The sequence below is a fragment of the Dendronephthya gigantea genome, unplaced genomic scaffold, assembly GCF_004324835.1.
Source record: "Dendronephthya gigantea isolate DGI-Jeju-01 unplaced genomic scaffold, DenGig_1.0 000235F, whole genome shotgun sequence".
NCBI classification, from domain to species: Eukaryota; Metazoa; Cnidaria; class Anthozoa; order Malacalcyonacea; family Nephtheidae; genus Dendronephthya; species Dendronephthya gigantea.
In genome coordinates this window covers 209,566-228,518 of record NW_021163245.1, presented here as the reverse complement: position 1 = coordinate 228,518, position 18,953 = coordinate 209,566, and the positions used below count along the sequence as shown (strand labels likewise).

The following is an 18,953-nucleotide window of genomic DNA, read 5'->3' as shown; positions in this document are numbered from 1 at the left end:
TCTGCAGTGAGTGATCTTGGAACTTTGGTGGATGGGCCCTCGCACCCAAACCTTGGATCCTATCCGAGAGGCCAGAAGAATCGTTGTTTTCGAGCAACCTGGTATACAAGTTATCCGTGGCTTGAATACAGCATTGCAAAAGACAAAGCATTTTGTTTTGCGTGTAGGAACTTTAGCACATCGACGTCAAAGAGCGACACAGCATTCACTAAAGTTGGTTTTTCTACCTGGTCAAAGGCGATGGAAAAAAATCGCGGATTTAAAGCCCATGACGCATGCTCTGATCACCTCCTTTCCATGACTCGCTGGGAAAGTTACAACATCCAGAAAAATAATCCAGGGGCTAGTATTGGAAATATGCTAGATCCTGGAAGACCGTCTTTAGTGGAAAACAATCGAGAATACATGAAGACGCTGTTGGAGTATCATCGGTACTTTTGTTCTGAAGAGATGGCGTATAGAGGGCACGATGAAACTGACGAGTCGCTCAATGCAGGAAAGTGGAAAGAATTCATCAATGTGATGCTACGCACTAACCCAACATTCAAACAACTGCATAGGAGGGTGATTCAAACATACAAAGCATACAACTACACATCAAAGCGATCTTCGCTTGAGTTGATAAGAGCCATGGCTTCCGAGGTTCGACATCTGATAGAGGAACAGATAGACAGAGCGGGGATGTATTCAATGCTCATCGATGAATGCAAAGATAATGCGGGGCATGAAGAGCTGTCGACTTGTTTTAGGTTTGTAAACGATGAAGGACAAATCGAAGAACGATTTTATGATCTCGCTAGACTTAAAGAGACTGATGCCCAGACCATTGTGAATGAAGGGGTTTTGGCAACAATTGAAAAACTGAGCTCGTCCGCCACTCTTCTGGCGCTTGGAGCAGATGGCGCATCTGTTATGAGCGGATGTTACGAAGGCGTAGCTGCTAAACTGAGGAGATATTATCCTTGGTTGCTTTATATCCACTGTGCTGCGCACCGTCTGAATTTGATTGTTGCGGCTTATTTTCGTACAGTTAATGAAGCATGTAATGTAATAAATGTCTACAAGGCTTTACACACCATTTTCAACGTCGCCAGCAACAGAGAAATATTCGAAGCTGTTCAAAAGGAGTTTTATCCAAAACAGCCCATAATGGCAGCCTCCTCTCTTACAGAAGTCCGATGGACTTGTAAGTTTGAGGGTGTTAATATAATGGTTAAAAGACTCCGAGCGATTCTTGTAAGCCTTCAGAAGATTGGTGCTTCCAATTCAAAACAAGCCGATTCAGCAGCGGGTCTCTATCACAAAATTCTCTCGGGAAAATTTGTTATCTCCCTTTGCTTTCTTCATCAGCTTTTGTCAATAATGCATGGATTAAGTAAGGCTATGCAAGAGACCAATGTCAAATGGCTAAACGTAGCCAACGAAATGGTGGCTGTAAGGAAGCTTCTTGTTGAGATTGAAACCAACGACATCATTGAAACCGCCAAAGAGCTATGCTCGACTGTGAACATTACCTTGGACTATGAGGATCCCGTACATGTTTCCAGACAAGATTCCACAAGATCTGCATGCCCTCGTCAATTCTGTAATCGTCTCAAGGCAGCTTCTGTTCCCACGCTCCTCGAGGAGTTGGAACGACGTTTCTCTGGTGAGAATACTGATATACTGGGAGCTCTGGAGGCTTTAGATGCATCAAAATCGACATACCTGGATTACACGACTCTGTCCAGTGTCGTTGCCAAATTTGGAGATTGTCTCCATATTGACTCTCCCTTGCTTAAAACCGAGTGTGAACGGGCGAAGATTCTAATTGCAGCCGGAAAGAACATCGACCCTGAGTTGTACCCCAACTTATTCAAGGTGATCGCCATATCGAAGACCTTGCCAGTTGGTACTGCAACCGTGGAAAGAAGCTTCAGTGCTATGAATCGGATATTGAGCTGGGTTCGTAATAGCTTAGACAGTTCGTTGGCCAATGACTTTATGTTACTATCGATGAACAAAGACCTGTTAAAAAGGATAAACTTGGACAAAGTGCTTGATCGTTGGGTAAATCAAAAAGCCCGAATTGCACCCTTTAATTAAAAACATGTTAAACTATCATCTTAATACTGTAGATACTTTCAAGTTTCAACTGTTGTTATTATTGTTTATAGCCATCGATAGTGCTATGCCTACGGCTACGTCGTGTCAATAGTCAAATGAGAAGATTAAAATTGTTTCTAAAGAAGCATGCTGCTTAAATCTGTTGTACATTTGTGCTTAGTATATTTTTCGCTGTAAGTCTTTTATGCAATGTGTGAACATTTCTAACCCTTTGGGAAGCAAAATTCATATGACAATGGAAAAATGTGAAGCAACAAGCATGTTGTAACTTGTAAGAAATTTCTTTATCCAAACTTCCTTCATAACACTTATTTTGTGGGATTAGAATACTTTCGCTTGTTTTTTTAAAACACGCCATTTTGCTGCTGTTGTTATAAAGTAGTGCTTTTACAGTTTACTTCTTGAAATGAAAACTTTCTCGTGCTTCCACTTTTCAAAATGAAAGCTTCAGCTAAAATTATTGGGGGGGCGATCGCCCCCCCTCACCCCCCCTAGTGTCCGCCACTGTGCATGAGTCATAACCAGAGAGTCACGACTGTGTGGCTTCATTATTTCTATTTGAAATTATTCCATATTATAGCTATGTAGAGAAAGACATATCCGATATATTCTGGCACCTTTGGAGCAGATGCTCAAATAGCCTTTCTGCAACAGAATGGATTTACAGACATAGCCATAAGTGAAGATTCTGATTTACTTGTTTATGGATGTGATCTACATTAGCCAACGAATAATTTTAATTATTTATACCTGTAGTAACTGCCCCTCGACAATAAGTATCGATATTGATAGTTTTCCCATATTTTATACAAAACGTTGTACAACCACTACCAGTACCAGAATTGTATACTGCGATTCTATTCACTATTGGCATTGCCTTTGCTTGGCCTCTTGTAAGACTAAGCAAATACCAAAAGTACCAAATATTTGGCAGAAGTTAAAGTCTAGAAGTTAAAATCGTGTTACTTTGCCTTGGCTTAGGACAGTATTTTAAAATGCGCCACTCAGCATAGTTTCATCAAACAAGATTACAAGGACAAAACGCATTGAAACCACTGATGATTGAAACAGTAACATTCTGAGCATTCTGCCCCAACTGCCTTCCCCCCCTTTGTGTACGGTCCTGTTATGTGAGTCATCATCATTACACTGTGTGGTGAGGTGTGAGGTTTGTCTTAAATTAGTAAATTGTTTGTTTATAGGTAATATTCAAGTTCCGCTGTGATGGCAGTAGTGACTTAATTGATTTGGAAAGTGAAAAAGTTTCTGGAATTTAAGAAGTCCAATTATACACTTCAAAAGTTTAAAGTCATGTGTGTTTTGAGTGGTTGTGAAATCTGAAAACATTAAAGGGTATTGGTATTAAAACGGCAAAGGAAGTTGTTGAGCAAGCAGAAGGGTATGTGTGTTAAAATTATTTGAAACATCAACTATTCTAATAGCCCATTGGTCAAAGGAATGCACTTCACTTCAAAGAAAACATCAGAGCAACATGTTATTTATATTTTTGTTATTATAGCCATTACAGTTCCAAGTATGACAAAATATATTTCTATTATATGTAATCAACCCATTCAAAACACAAAAGAACTTAAGAACATGCAGAGGCGTAGCCATATGGTCTCAACACTCGGGAGGACTGTTTTTGCTGGCCTCAGCCTCAGGAAAAATTTCGGAATTTTGCACAACAACATTTGATGCATTTTAGAACGTCTATTTAGAAAACTTCATTGCCCAACCTCGATATATTACTGTATCTGTGTGTTTGTGTTTTTCACAAAGGTGGTCTTCCAATCCAGATCATTTGAGGGACCCCTTGGCTACACCCCAATGTACCCCTTGGATACACGATAACAAGATTCAGCAGATTCAAATGCTTAGTTGCTGTAGACCATTAGTCACAGATATGCTAATACTATAAAATTTGATGTGATGATCTATCACCATTGTATATAGAAATATTAATAATCTCAATCTTAGCTATACAAAACTCCATATAATATATTATTTACAATTACACCAGGAATGGATAGCGTCCCTTCTCCTTCTTTAAATGTGTCAAAACTTGACTCGCCATGTACCATGTCTCAGTTTTCTTTGTTAATGTTCCGACACGATGCTGTGGTAATTTTTTTCTGATGACCCATCAACATAAAGTTTAGCTGCTTTACATACAATGTCTTCAATGGTGAGGACATTGTTTATTGACCAATCAAGGATACTACGAATACAAGCATTGTGTGTTGCTGGCAAACTTTTCGTTGTGTATCCATCACGCTGTAGAAGCTTTCAACAATTGTCTCTGAGCCCCCAAGAGACATCGCTATGTCAAAGGCTGTCATAGATACATTCCCAGCTATCAAATACAGAGTTTTGTCATTGTACAACATGGAAATGACTTTGTCTTCTTCGACCGCCGCTTGTAGAGTTGGGTGGTTGTTGAACTCGAACGTTAATGAGGGATGTAGTTTGACTTTCTTTGTTGTCACTGTGCCTTTAGCCATTTTCATCAACTTCGTTTCTGGATCAGCCACAATTGAATTGGCGATTTGTTGATGTTTATCATCAACTGGCTTGAGGCAAAACAGCAACTTGTTCTTCATCCATCGCGAACGTATCGCGTTCTTCCATTACCCTAAGTTGCTTTCCTTTGCTTGAATCACCAGAAGCGAGTTCCACGTTTTCTGTACCGGTAACTTTCCATCCACACACAAGTTCTATCCCGTCATACCTTGGTTTTTCAGCTGGGTCATGGCTCTCTGGATCTATGTACATCAGTATGGCTTCAGGAAATGATATTGGAAGGAGGATGTGGTTGCCCAGATAAACAATTGGGTGATGCAGGAAATGGATAAAGGATCGGTCAACGGTCTAGTTTTTTTAGATATTTCCAAGGCTTTTGACTCTGTTAACCATAAGATCTTACTGAAAAAGTTATCTATTATAGAAGTAGATGACAGTTCTGTTCGGTGGTTCAAATCTTACCTTGCAAGCCGGAAGCAAGTTGTCAGCATTGATGGCGAAAAATCACAGGACCGGATTATTCAATTGGGAGTACCGCAAGGGTCAATTTTGGGGCCACTGCTCTTTACGATATACGTGAACTCAATGAAAAATTGCTTAACTACCAGCAAGTTGATTCTTTATGCTGACGATGCGGTCCTGTATAATGTTGGTTCTAGTGAAACGGAGCTACAGTCTCTCCTTCAAAGAGACTTGGACAATATATCAATGTGGTATGGAATAAATAAGCTTGCAATAAATTCAAGGAAGTGTAAAATGATGTTGGTTGGTAGCTCACAGCGGCTGACCTATTTTGATGACATAACATTACAAATAAATAACAAAGAAATTGAACGGAAAAGCAGTTATAAATATCTGGGAGCAATGCTGGATGAAAATTGGTCATGGAAATTACATCTTGCTCAAGTATTTAAGAAACTAGGTCACCAGCTTGCGGTTTTCCATCGAATTAAATATCATCTTGATGTAAAGTGCAAGATTGCATATTTTAACGGTCTTGTGCTACCACATATGGACTACATGAGCATTCTTTGGGGTGATCAACCGGGTATAAAGGCAGAAATGACGAAGTTACAAGGCTTTCAAAATAAATTTGCAAAGAAGATACTGGCCCAGACACTAAGTGGTGAAGAAGCAGTAAAGGAACTTGGATGGTAACACGTAGAAGGAACTATAGAGCAATGTTGGCCCATCGGGTTATGAAAGGAGAGTACATTTCACATTTGCATGAACTAACTAATAAGGATGATTGTAATACTAAATACTATTTCAGAGATAATATTTTTAACCGTCTTTCAACCCCAAGAACAAATTGGGGCAAGAGACTAACTACACAAACTGTTTTTGCTGCATGGACTAGTTTACCAAGGACTCATAGGCAGATGATACCCATAAATTCCTTCAAAAAGTTGTTGAAGAACGGGTAGAGTCAGTGAGTTTATCACAGGTTGTCAAAAGACGGTTTGAGGAAGATTTGGACAGTATTTGGAATAATCAGCTTGTTTTAAAACTTTTAACTTATTCTTTTTAGTGTCTATGTATATGGTATGTGTGTTTATGTAAACATCTTTTTATCTGAGGGCCTCCATGAAAACCACCTTTGTGTGATTGGAGCTCTCCTCGTTGAAGATTTTTTAATAATAATAATAATATCTCCTTTTCCAATATCAATTTACGTATTGCGTTCTTCCATTGCCGTAAAGTGCTTTCCTTTGCTTGAATCACCAGAAGCAAGTTCCACGTTTTCTGTACCGGTAACTTTCCATCCACACACAAGTTCTATGCCGTCATACCTTGGTCTTTCAGCTGGGTCATGGCTCTCTGGATCACGATTCAGGATATCCTAACGCATAATCGAAGGGAAAATTACAGGCCAAAAATTTAGTTATTTTTTTTTAAATTTACATTATTGAATAATTACTTTAAGTTTAACCAAGTTTTTAAACTATAATTTATGTGTATGACCAAAAGCTGCATATTGTATACCTCCATGTTTTTCTTCATTGCTGGAAAGAACTCCATGTTACCATGTATATAACACTCATTTGATGCATCCACGAGCCACTTTGCTACTTTCTTGGCATACAAATAAGCTTTCCATTGCGGAATGGAAATGCTTTGAAAAGCTGTCATCACATTGGCAAAAGGTGCAAACATATGCATCAGCAATAAGTTGACAATAAAGTCCTGAAATAACAATATTTAATACACAACAGTAAATGGGAATCATGATTGGGACAACTAATTTGTTGTCACAGACATATCCTACCTGTCCAAGAGCTTGGTATTGTAATGGATGTTGTTCATCAGATAAAGCCAGAGATGCATTCTCCAATGCTTTAACAAATAGTTTGTAGGATTTGACAACACGTTGCCACTGCACATATGGTGAACTAGCAAATCTTGTCTGTGAGTAGATTGTCAACACAGTTGGTTTCACTTCGAGCTGCTTGGCCGTGGCTTCCAGTATGCTTCTCCCTGTGATTAAATGATCAATTGGCTTAGTGTTCCCAACGAATAGAAACACTCAGTCTAAATTAAGCAGGTGCTTACCTTTCCCCCTGTTCAGCGCTTCTGAGAATCTGTTTGTTCTTTCAATGAAACTTGTGAAATACTCTTTTGAAGTTCCAATTTTTCCATCTTTTACATATGTAACGACAAGGTTAAGCCAGTGAGATGGATCCCAATGGACTTGTTTCAAAAAGAGACTTGTATCATCATCGCTTATTGTTTCTTGGAAACCAGTGGCTTGGTAAACACCATCTCATATAAAGAATATAAATGAATTGCACTAGTTTGAAAAATAAATAATACTAAACTATGCTATAGGCCATCTTATGCTTATTTTAGTTATTTAAATCCATTTATTCTAAAGCTAGTAGGTATTCAATAACTACAAACAAGGAACTTACCCACCATATAGTCCAATGCAGTCTTACCAAATTTCTTCTCAACTTGTTCAAAAGCTTGTTAACCAGAATCCTCAGCTTTGCCCCCATCTACATCACCATCATCACCATGCTTATACACCTCAGGCGCACCAACAACAATTGGGACTTTAATACCATCAATTGTTGGACAAATAATAACTGCTTGATTAGTTCTCTTGTTAACAGTTGCTTTATCCAAAGCCATATAGTAGTGAGGGGGAAGACCTCTGCTAGGTAAGCATTTCGTTTTCAGAACTTCAATTCAGAACTTCAATCAGACATCTTACAAGGTCTGGAACTAATTTCTGTGAGTGCCCACTCTGGCCAACTTGAGCACCAAGAGAATATGCAAAGGCAACTTGCTCTTCGTAATGAACTCCAGCCGATTTCGACTTGATGGAAACCAGAGCACTCTTTAGCAATGTTTCAGCGGCTTTATAATTCGTCTTCATTAGATTATTTTCCTCATTCAGTGCTGTAAGTGCTTTAAAGTGTGTCTCTCCGTCACAGACACAAAGCATGTGTTGGATCACAGAACTCTTCAGCTTCCGCCAGTAAGCTCCTTTGCCATTCATGAGTTCTTCAATCCTTTCTTGCAGTCTCTCGTGCAGTCTCTGGACAGCTTCTTGGCAGCCCTAGCAGGTGTTAGCGTATAAGCTTTATCTTTGTACAGGGAAAAGCACGTTTTCACATCTAAGGATTGCACCAGAATTACCACCAAATTCATCTTCTTCTTTGCCAACCAAAGGATAGAGTTGCAAGCATTCAATCTCATTCACAAGTTCCACTTATTGCCCACATTTCTCCAATCCTTCATTCGTAGATATGACTCTTTTATGTCCTTGCTGAATTTCGATGTTGGGACTTCCCCTGTAAGGAATAAAATTACATCATCAAACAAGGGAATTATAAATGTTTAGATGGCAAAAAAGCTAAATATATGTCATGTAAATTTTGTATTCAAACTAATTATTATAACATATTTTTATAGGGACAGAGCCAAATTAAAAATTTTGGATGGTCACGCTGAATATTTAGATATACAACACCTGTTAGTAGAGATTTGTCAGATTACAAATTATTATGCGTACCTGATGTTTTCTTGCTAGTGCTAGGTTCTTTAAGGTCATCAACTTTGTTGGAGATTTTCTCGATCATTGTAATAACTTTTTCTTCAAAGGTTTGTTTTGATACTGTGACAAAATTGGACAGGTCTGTCTGGAGGGTTTACAGTGCACTGTGTTAGGACTGATGGTGAACATGTTGTCTTCTCATTCTGCAAATTGGACGTTTGCATTGTCTCTACAGGGTGTATCAAAAAAAAGTTTACAGTTAGAAAAACGTCGTTAAATTAATCAGCACGCAATGCTTGGTAAAACCTTTGGTGAAAATAAGTTGTTTGACGCCCATTGGTTTATCTGACAGCAAAATTGTCTCAAAAAAGAACCATTTTTAGAGTGAGAATTTTGTTAGCGAAAAGCACTTTTGAATGAGCTTGCGCCGAAAAATGACACGTTTAAAATGCAATCTGATTACATGGGGGGGAAATATGGAACATGTTGTTTTAACTAACAAAGTTTCAAAGCATTTGGTCAATAGCAACGCACAGCCGCCAAATCTTGGATTATTTACTCTTTTTCGTTTTTAAATGATAATTTTTAAAGCCTCATTAATTATGCATTGTCATGTCTTTGCACGCTAAGATTTTTGCATAAATTGGAGAACTTTTACAGCGTTTATTTATAAAAACTGTTGCAATGTCGATACCTCATGTCTAAGGTTTATGTGACACCGCCGGCTAATCTGGACGACCTCGAGATGAGAATCTGTAACAAAATGGATATTCTAAGGCAGGACAGAACCATGGTTTGTCGTGCTGTTAATAGCATGACTGCTAGGGCTGGTTTATGTATGGAACAAAATGGCAGTCACGTTGAAGATTAAACAGAACAATGTAATTTTTGTAAATAAACATCATTGTAAATAAGTATTGTTAATAATATCTACTATCAAATGTTCGAAACAATGTTCAAATAAACGCTTTATACGTTAAAAAGCTTAAACAACGCTTGAAAGCGTAAAGTCCCTTGGGGAAGTTCGTGTTATAATTTATGCAAAAATCTTAGCGTGCAAAGACATGACCATGCATAATTAATGAGGCTTTAAAAATGATCATTTAAAAATGAAAAAGAGTAAATAACCCAAGATTTGGCGGCTGTGCATTCCCGTTGGTATTGACCAAATGCTTTGAAACTTTGTTAGTTAAAACAACATGTTCCATATTTCCCCCCCATGTAATCAGATTGCATTTTAAACGTGTCATTTTTCGGCGCAAGCTCATTCAAAAGTGCTTTTCGCTAACAGAATTCTCACTCTAAAAATGGTTCTTTTTTGAGACAATTTTGCTGTCAGATAAACCAATGGGCGTCAAACAACTTATTTCCACCAAAAGTTTTACCAAGCATTGGGCGCTGATTAACTTTGCAACGTTTTTCTAACTGTAAACTTTTTTTTGATACACCCTGTATTTTGTCAATTTCATTATCACCATCTTCTTCACTTTTACCATCCGAGCTGACTGAGCACATTGAAGATTCAACATTTCTCATGGTAACCTCAACATTAGGTTCCTTAACTTGAGCTTCTTGTGATGGTATTGGTGCATTCGGAAGTAAACCTTTTCTGATTCTTACACTTTTTGGTACAGAGATGTGATTCATTGGCACAATATTCTTTTTGACTTCAGCAAGTGTAACAGTGGAATGGACACTTTTTTTGTGCCTATTAATTTGGTAGTCTCCACCGGGGAGAGAATTGCCTTCTTGATTTTTGGGTCTTCATTTTTTGCACACAATAGACAAACTCTTTTACTTTTTGAATAGTCTCGAGTTCCTTGCCCTTCATTCATATTTTTTTAACCTTTTTCTAAACTTTTTCCTCTTTCAGGAAGAATAAGAAAAACAGCAGCTGTCGACCTCGTAGCACCATCCTCATTTTGCGTATCATCATGATCAGGCGCAGGATCACTTCTGGCAGGCTTGTTAGTAAAAAATGACAAAATACTCTTATCGGCTGTGCCTGTGGGTCTTCCAGAATTTGCTCTTTCCAAATTGCTTTTTTTCGCAGGAATAGTTGCTGCACCATCATCTTCACTTTGGCATAACCATCAGCACAGACTCTTTTTAAACTTTCAATGCTTGCAGACAAACGCCGTAGTGTTTGTTCCCTTTCTTCTTCCGATTGTTTGCGCTCAACAACATGAACAGCATGGTTATCACTATCAGAAGTTTCACACTTTCTTGATTCCATGTAATACTCACTTTTTGCTGTATTTAGTATTGTATTTATTCCTTTAATCCTTTTTTACCATTGACAATTGTGTTTAATACTCTAGTTCAATATATTGAAATTCTTTCAATATGAAACATGAAGATTGAAAATATAAACATTCATAAGCAAATTTAAATAAAACACGTTTCTTTTGGAATTTAGGGCTGCAGTTTTGATGGTCAGCGCCAATAGTTAGCACACATCATTTTACTTTGTGTTAGCTGAATTAATTGTGCTTCGGTAATTCGAATTATTTCGACTATACAGTACTAACAATAATTTTAATTCCGTTTCGATTTTCAATAAACTTCGAAGGCTAAAATTTCCCGATTTTGTGCACCATAATTGTGCACCATTTTGGCAAATTTGTGCACCAAATTGTGCACCAACTTTGGCTGCTATGCACGGCACATGTGACATGGCGATCGCCGACATTCCATACTGGATTCTTGATCATTTAAGTTACATTTTAAAAATGGCATCTCTACATGTTTGTGGAGGCTACAAGACTGAGTTTAAAAAAGCTGTTGGAATATTTCAATATCATCCAGTCTTAAATCCTGTTCAGAAGAAGGCTGTCAACATGAACCTCACCTCTGAACCACTATTTTAAGAATTTGTTTCCCAGTAGGCTATTTCCCAGAACTTTTTAGTCAAGTAAAAATTATCTGCAAAATACTAATGTAATACTAAATGTTGAAGGTAATAAATGTGTAGAATTCTTCCATTGATGAGTAAAGTCATCTGGTGTTTAACAGAATGAAATGATTTATTATTTTAGTCTGTTTAACCCATTGAGCCTCCATTGCACCCCAGTGCACCCTACTTATATAGTTTTTACTTGTCTAACGCCAGACGATTTTACTCTTCAATGGGGAAGCTCTGCAACTTAATGGGTAATTTCAGGCAGTTTTGGTTATCAGTGGGCAAGCACTGGCACTCAATGGTTTAACTGTTTGCTGTACAAGCAGGTATATAATTTGGAATATACATTATGCTTTAGAGCCAAAATACAAAAGGTGTCCCACTTTTGCTTCTGTAGTCTTGTGGTGAATTTTTGCTTTTCCGAAGCAGTCACAACCCGGAATTTATTGGATAAAATGTTAGATTCATCGCACAAAAGGTGCAAAATTGAAATTTTATCACAGTATTTGCTGTTAAATTAGTACTGTAGCTGCTACAGCAAGACCAAAACCAGACAAATTACAACAAAATGCCCGCTAGGCATTAAACTCACATTGCCTGGGTACTTAGGCCGACCTTGAGTAGTTGTTACAAGTCATCTGGTATCATAGTTAATAGAACTCTATGGTCATATTTTTAAAAAAGATTTATAATATTAAAACATTTTTGGGTGATTTATTAAAAAACATGAACTAGCCTGTAATATGAGGGACCTATGCGACAACAATTATTTTTAATTATATAGGTATAAACACTATATAACAGTACATATTTTTAGATGAAGAGTATGGTACAATTCTACATCAAATGAAAATTATGTAGTTGTCTGTGCATTCATAATACAACAGTAATAGCATGGCACATTTTTTCTGAGCAACTACTAGACGTGCAGTTTTTTTTCAGAGAGTTACTCCACTGTACACTGTGGGTAGTCCATATTGTTATCAGCAGAATGTTTAGTCGCAGTATAATGGAAGAAATTTTCTAGAGTAACTTGTGTTCAAGTGATATTGTAGTTGACAGTCCAAGCTCTAACATGTACTGTACCATAGGCAGCATATAATTCCAGTTGTTCAGCATGAGTCAGTGTAATAGCTGCATTATAGTTGCTTGATTGTTACATAATCCACAGTTTATCATAATCCTCTAGCATCTGGTAACATAAAATCCAAATTGATAGACATTCACATTCAACCATTGTGAAAATAAGTCTTGACTATTTCATGATAGTGATTTGATTGCTATAGTTCAGGTGGAGTAAATGATACCATATATGGTCAATGCATAACATTAACATGTTGGCCATAATGACACTAAAAATAGTGCTTGGTCATGTAGTAACAATTAAGGTACGTATCATTACCAGAAGTGAAGCAGGAATGTTTTATGGTGTGAATGAACAATTAATATAGCTCATAATTCTCAAGCATCAAGGCAGCAAATAAGACTGTTTCATAGTATTCTGATGGTTGTTTTAGCTCAGGTGAAGTTGATATTTTCCATATGATCACCGCATTCGTTGGCATTTTGACACTAACCACGTTGTAGTAACTAAAGGTACTGGTATTGATAGTTTGTGTACCAGACTGGACGATATTAAAGCACAGTGGAACCAAAATGTTTCTTTGAATGGATAGGAAAAACTGTTCATCATGACTTAGTTTCCAAGCAGCACCCAAGTTAAACCGTCTTAAAATTGTACATTTGAAATGGTGGAATTGCTAGAGATGCTCGGTTTTAATAGTATCCTTCATATTATGTGTTTTCTTTTGATGGGTGCTATATGGTAGTGAATATTTATTAATAACACTATTTTCTCTGTGAGAAGTTCTGCAGCTGTAAACTTGTTGATTTGATGTTATCTGTAAAGACATGGAAAATGAGATTATAATTAAGTATTATATTAAATGACAGTCAATTTATGAAACATGGTAATAGCAGACTCAGCCAGGCCATAAGTAATGATATGACATGACGTAATGACCACACAGCATACTTACCATGTGTTGTCACTTGTCCCAGTGGGTCAGGCATGTCCATGTATGTGGGATCAGGACTGACACACATATATGCACCATTACATGGTGCATTGTTTCTAGTCATGCAAATGTTTAGTAGTTGTAAATGCAAATGTTTACTAACCGTAACTGGTAACATTTTGAAGTGTATTCATCTGTTTCACAATTTACATTATATGCCACAATAGCTATATTAAAATTATATGGTGTATTGTATAATAGGATGTTATGTTTAGATAACTATAAATTTGACTTTCACAGCATCATGATCTGAATAATAAACACTGAGGACATCATTTTCAATTATTTCAACTGTTGTAGATCTGATATAAATATGATCTAACAAACTTCCAGAAGATACAAATGTTGGCTTTGTTACAATTTGAATATAATTTAAAGAATCCCATTATTAATTTAAGATGTTCAATTTGTTTATCACTGAAGTAGTTAATATTAAAATCACTAAGAACAATATCAACAGTAGTACTTGTAAGTATGTATCTCAAGCATTCTATGTATTGTGAGACATTAGAGTTCGGTTTTCGATAGAGTAGAGGAATATTTTGTGTTCCATGGGACATGTTGTTAACCAGTTCATATTTGACTGCATTTAGTGAAGGAAAATATTCAAAATCTCCAACATTTACAGTATTTTGTGTACAGATTGCCATACTTGAATATTTATCACTGACATGGTCTTGACGGTACAGTTTGAAGGGTCAAAGTGTATCAATAATTTCATTGTCAGAGTCAGAGGAGAGCAATTGAGTTTCTGTTAAGGCTATAACATCACTAGCAAAAAGTCTTGAATCACTTTTCATGTCAATGCAATGTTTTTTAAGAGATCTGATATTTAAAAGTGTTATGGTGACAGCATTACTATGATGTTGCAAATAGTGGTTGGATGACTAACAATACATTCTTTCCTTAATCTTTCATATTCTTCAAGAACCTTTGGGTTTGTTTTCACATGTTTACTAGCAATCTCTCCTAAAATATGCAGACCTTGTAACGAAGTTGCTCTGCTTAAGGCAACATAAATTTGTCCATAGTTAAATGATCTCTGATTTACTAACTCCATGCTGACTACTACTTCATCAAGTGTTAAACCTTGAACTTTATGTACAGTACATGCCCAAGCTAGTGTCACAGGAAATTGTACTCTCTGTATTTCTGGGGATGATGGTTTACCTGGTCTTATTTTAATCTTCACCAAAACAGGTTCAATTGGGACAACTTGATGTTCTCTTGCCAACAGGTTGCTAGTAGTCTTAAGAAGATTTTTACCAGCATTTGGATCATCAAATTTAATGTAAACAATGGTTGGTTTCTGGTTAGTTGGATTGACATCAACTTTAAACACAGTTCCCATTTGTCCATTGATAAGTCTGTCTGCAATGCTAATATTGCTTGTCAACATTACTCTGGCACCTTCCTTGATGTGAATTACTAAATCAAGTCCACCTGTTTCAGAACGTTTCCTTGCAAGAACTTTATCAATATCTTGTTTCTTCACATTTGGTGGGAATTGATCTTTAGCTTTTAGAACAAACAATGGTCCAGCAAGTTGTTCTAATTTCTGATTATTGTGTTTGTCAACTGGTGAGTTCTCTGCCCAAATATGGAGTGCATGTGATGGGTAATTAAGGTCATCTGGGGATACTGATCTTGATTGGATTACCTTTATATCATCTTCTGTCTGGTTAGCAGTTCTTATTCTGTTAAGAAGTTCAATAAATGCTTTATCATTTCTTTGTCTCATGATTTCTACGAGTTCTATCATTTGGAATACTCTCCATGGATGGCATAAATTATAAATATTATTTCTGTTAAGTATCAAAAACAAACTTTTTACGTATTGGTGGTAGTTGACAAAGATCACCTACGACTATGATAGAGATTCCTGCAAATAACAGATAACTTGGTGTACCAAATATATCTTTTAATCTCTGATGAATATTAAGCAAAGTTGTGTTTCCTACCATAGAAATTTCATCAACAACAATAAGCTTTAACTCTGACAATGTTAATCTTAATTGGGTCTTTCTTTGGTCAGACAATGGTGGTACAATATCACCAGCTTCTTTAGGAATAGCAAGACCATTATTAATTGTTGTTCCATCAATATTTATTGCAGCTACACCTGTGGGTGCCATTAGCAATACAGTTGGTAACTCAGGGTTAACAGGAGGGTGTCTAAACGTCTTAACTGCTGTATGGTATATTGTTTTAATGACATGACTTTTTCCGGCACCACCACCCCCAGTCAAGAACAGATAGATTGGATCTATGTCAACTGGTTTTAGACTGTTCAAGTTCTTCATTTTATTGCGACACCATGTGAGGAATGTATCATATGTAAGACGTTGTTGTTTGTTTAGTGATCTGATATTTTGACGTAATAGATCATCAGAGATTTCTGTTGGTTGGTGATAAGTTGCAATAGCTCCAGGTGTGGATTCATTATTACATTGTGCTGGATCAAGATGTGATGGTAACTGTTCATTGAACAATTCATCTTGGTTTACATCATCTGGCATCTCATCTTGTACATCTGCATTTTCCTGATCATTAAGTGCATCAAATGATTGACCAAGGTTGCCTTGGTTAGCTTTAAGTATGTCAAATGCTTCGCTAATTGCATCTGCATCAGGTTCAAATATTGATCTGTTGAGTTGTACAATTTTTTGAACATCTGCTTCATAAAATTTGGATGTATATGTTTGGTTAGAAGCCAACAAATTATTTTCATGTCGCCATGGGTAATATAGCATAAGTAGGTGGTGGAAGTATAATTCTGGTTGTTTCTTTTTATTTGGTGTATGGTATCTTAACACAGCTTTCACTTTTCGACGTTTCATGTACTCATTTTTGTTAAGCAATTTGATTGTTTTTGGTAGGCTTGTACTCTATTGGTGATTGTACTTTGGTTTTCAATTATGTCATCTGTTAAGATATCTGGCTGGCCATCTTGTGTTTCACAGTCTAGTTTATAATCTTTGTAATAGTATGCTGCAAATTCTGCAAGGCACATGCTATCAACTAGAGCTATAGATGTTGGTCTAATGACATAACGTTCAACAATATTTGATTTAAATATATCTGTACTATCATCATCTAGATCATCAAGTTCTTCCTGAGTTTTAGTCATCCGGACCCTCTGTTCTGGGAGATTTGTGTTGACAAATACTGTTCTTGGAAATATTTTCCTCAACCAAAGTTCAGGCATTGCTCGGTAAACACATTCTTGTGAGCTCACTTCTCTGGTGGATAGAAAGGCAGCACCAACTTTTTTCAAGCCTTCTCTAATGCTCATATTGGCAGCTTTTGCCTCTTTTGCTGCATTCATAATAGCTTGTGAACATTCAGTCTCATCTTTAGTAAAGTACGAGCATACATATGTTATACATTTATAATGATTGAATACAGGTTGCAAGTCAACATTTGCTGCAAAGCCCTTCATACCAGCAACAAAATAATTATTAATAAAACAGCTATCTACAGGTCTTTTAAGATGTAGCTCAAAGTCTGAATCAGGGGAAATAGATAATGCCCAGTAATATTGCTCTTCAGTGATATCCAAAGACTTTAAAATATCTGAGTCACTTAATGAGGCATCATAAGTTGTTTTGGATGGGTTAAGAACTTCATCAATTTTTTGTTTGACTGGACTTAAGATTTGCATTCGTCTTTCAAGCAGGTTAGTTTTCGCTTGTTCATCTAATTCATCACTCAGAGGTTCTGCTACAATTGTTCTGTTTGTGAAGAATTGCCCAAAATTAAATCTGCAACTAACATTTTTGTATTTTCTGCAAGTTTTGGAGTGATTGTGTTTTTGATATGTTTTGACTAACTCATGTAACTCTGGTTCTATGTTTTTATCTGGAAGGTTGGCATGTACATGATTATCAATGAATTGTATATAAGCCTCCTTGCTATCAGAGGTTAACTTAGGGCAATCAGAGGTCCAGATTAAAGCATGTAAATGAGGTGATCCTCTCATTTGGAACTCAATACGAAGTGCATAGTACATTATTTTGCCAATTGGGTTACTTGCACGAAGTAAAACTTCAGTGAAGAAAGTTTCAACTCTATGTTGGAAGTGTTTTGCAACAACAACAGGATTAAGATTCAACATTGAACATCTATCGTTGTAAGATAAAGCCTGAATTTCCTCATCTGTGATGTCATTACCTTGTGTTTTAGCAATAATTTGAAATAATTCTGTCCATCTAAGATCAGCACATGACAATGTCATAAACCATGTTGGGATGCCTAATTGTTTCACCATTGCTACTACTTCATACATAAATTTTTGCCAATATGGTGGTGTACCTGGAATCTGTCTTAAAAATAAAATGCTTGGTCTTGACAAATCAGCCCTTTTAATTTATTTACATTTGATTTTATTTCAGATGCAGTGACAGGTTGTCCTTGTATTTTTTTCATGGCTATGTTAATACTGTCAGATACTTTCTTTTGTTCTGTTATAAACTGGGCAAAGAAAAGGTATTCCGGGTTGGTTGCAAACCTTCCACTATAATGTAAAAGTCTAGCATTGAAGTATTTTACTGGTGACAATTTAATTGTCCGTTCATGTGTGAAGCCAAATCTACCTTTTGGAAACAGTACAGGAAATGCAAGCTCTTCACAATTTTTATCCATCATTTATGAAACAGGGTGTTTGTTTTCACCAGGTGCAATGTTATACACTTCATTGCCTAATGAGTAATTTTTACTGTTTTGTGTTATTGCAATTGGGTAATCTGGTAATACAGATTGTAAACAGGTCTCATTAGGTGCTTGGCGATACTCATTTAATGGGTCATCCTGTTCTTCAAAATCATCATGATCATTTGGATCTGAGACATGATGTTGCCTGTTATCTGACAGATTATTTTTGTTTGTTGTAAGATCATCATGGCATTGTTGCTGCTGAAGACTTGTCACATTATCTCCAAGACTGTTAATATCAATTGTTATGTTATGATACAATGGGTTGTTGACCTTAAGACAGTTTAAGGCATTCAAAACAAACTGAGGGCGTACTACCTGGAAATAAACATGACCCCTAAATTCAAGCTTCCTTTTTAGCTTCAACATAATGATACCAGATCTTTCTGGTGGACGAGGTAAAATTTTACAGGACTGGTCACATTCAACAGGCACATTACATATTGCTCCTTTTACTTTTTTCTGCTGTCCTTTTGGCATCACAATAATTTTTCAAAAACTATTTGCTAGAAGAATCTGCTCAAGCTTTTCTAAGCACAGCAATTCATTTGGTATGTCATCAACATACATGTCATTACATACAGCTTGACATGGTGTTTTACCCTTTGAGACTTTAGAGTGGCATGTT

The 18,953-nt window shown here is 36.7% G+C and overlaps 2 protein-coding genes across 2 annotated transcripts; one reads left to right on the top strand and one right to left on the bottom strand.

Annotated features, from left to right (window-relative positions):
• Nucleotides 1-357: 357 nt before the first annotated feature.
• LOC114540489 (zinc finger MYM-type protein 1-like) lies at nucleotides 358-3,383 on the top strand. The gene is made up of 2 exons (XM_028560624.1): nucleotides 358-1,236; nucleotides 3,309-3,383. Exons 1-2 carry the CDS (start codon nucleotides 358-360, stop codon nucleotides 3,381-3,383), a joined length of 954 nt encoding a protein of 317 aa, XP_028416425.1.
• An 11,070-nt stretch (nucleotides 3,384-14,453) lies between these two features.
• LOC114540487 (ATP-dependent DNA helicase PIF1-like) lies at nucleotides 14,454-15,353 on the bottom strand. Its single transcript, XM_028560623.1, has one exon. The coding sequence runs from the start codon at nucleotides 15,351-15,353 to the stop codon at nucleotides 14,454-14,456; it is 900 nt and encodes a 299-aa protein (XP_028416424.1).
• Nucleotides 15,354-18,953: the final 3,600 nt, after the last annotated feature.

Coding starts and splice junctions, on each gene's coding strand:
- LOC114540489 (XM_028560624.1), top strand. CDS start 358: ATGCTAGATCCTGGAAGACCGTCTTTAGTGGAAAACAATCGAGAATAC. Junction 1,237..3,308: donor AAAGACTCCGAGCGATTCTT/GTAAGCCTTCAG, acceptor GTTTGTTTATAG/GTAATATTCAAGTTCCGCTG.
- LOC114540487 (XM_028560623.1), bottom strand. CDS start 15,353: ATGAGACAAAGAAATGATAAAGCATTTATTGAACTTCTTAACAGAATA.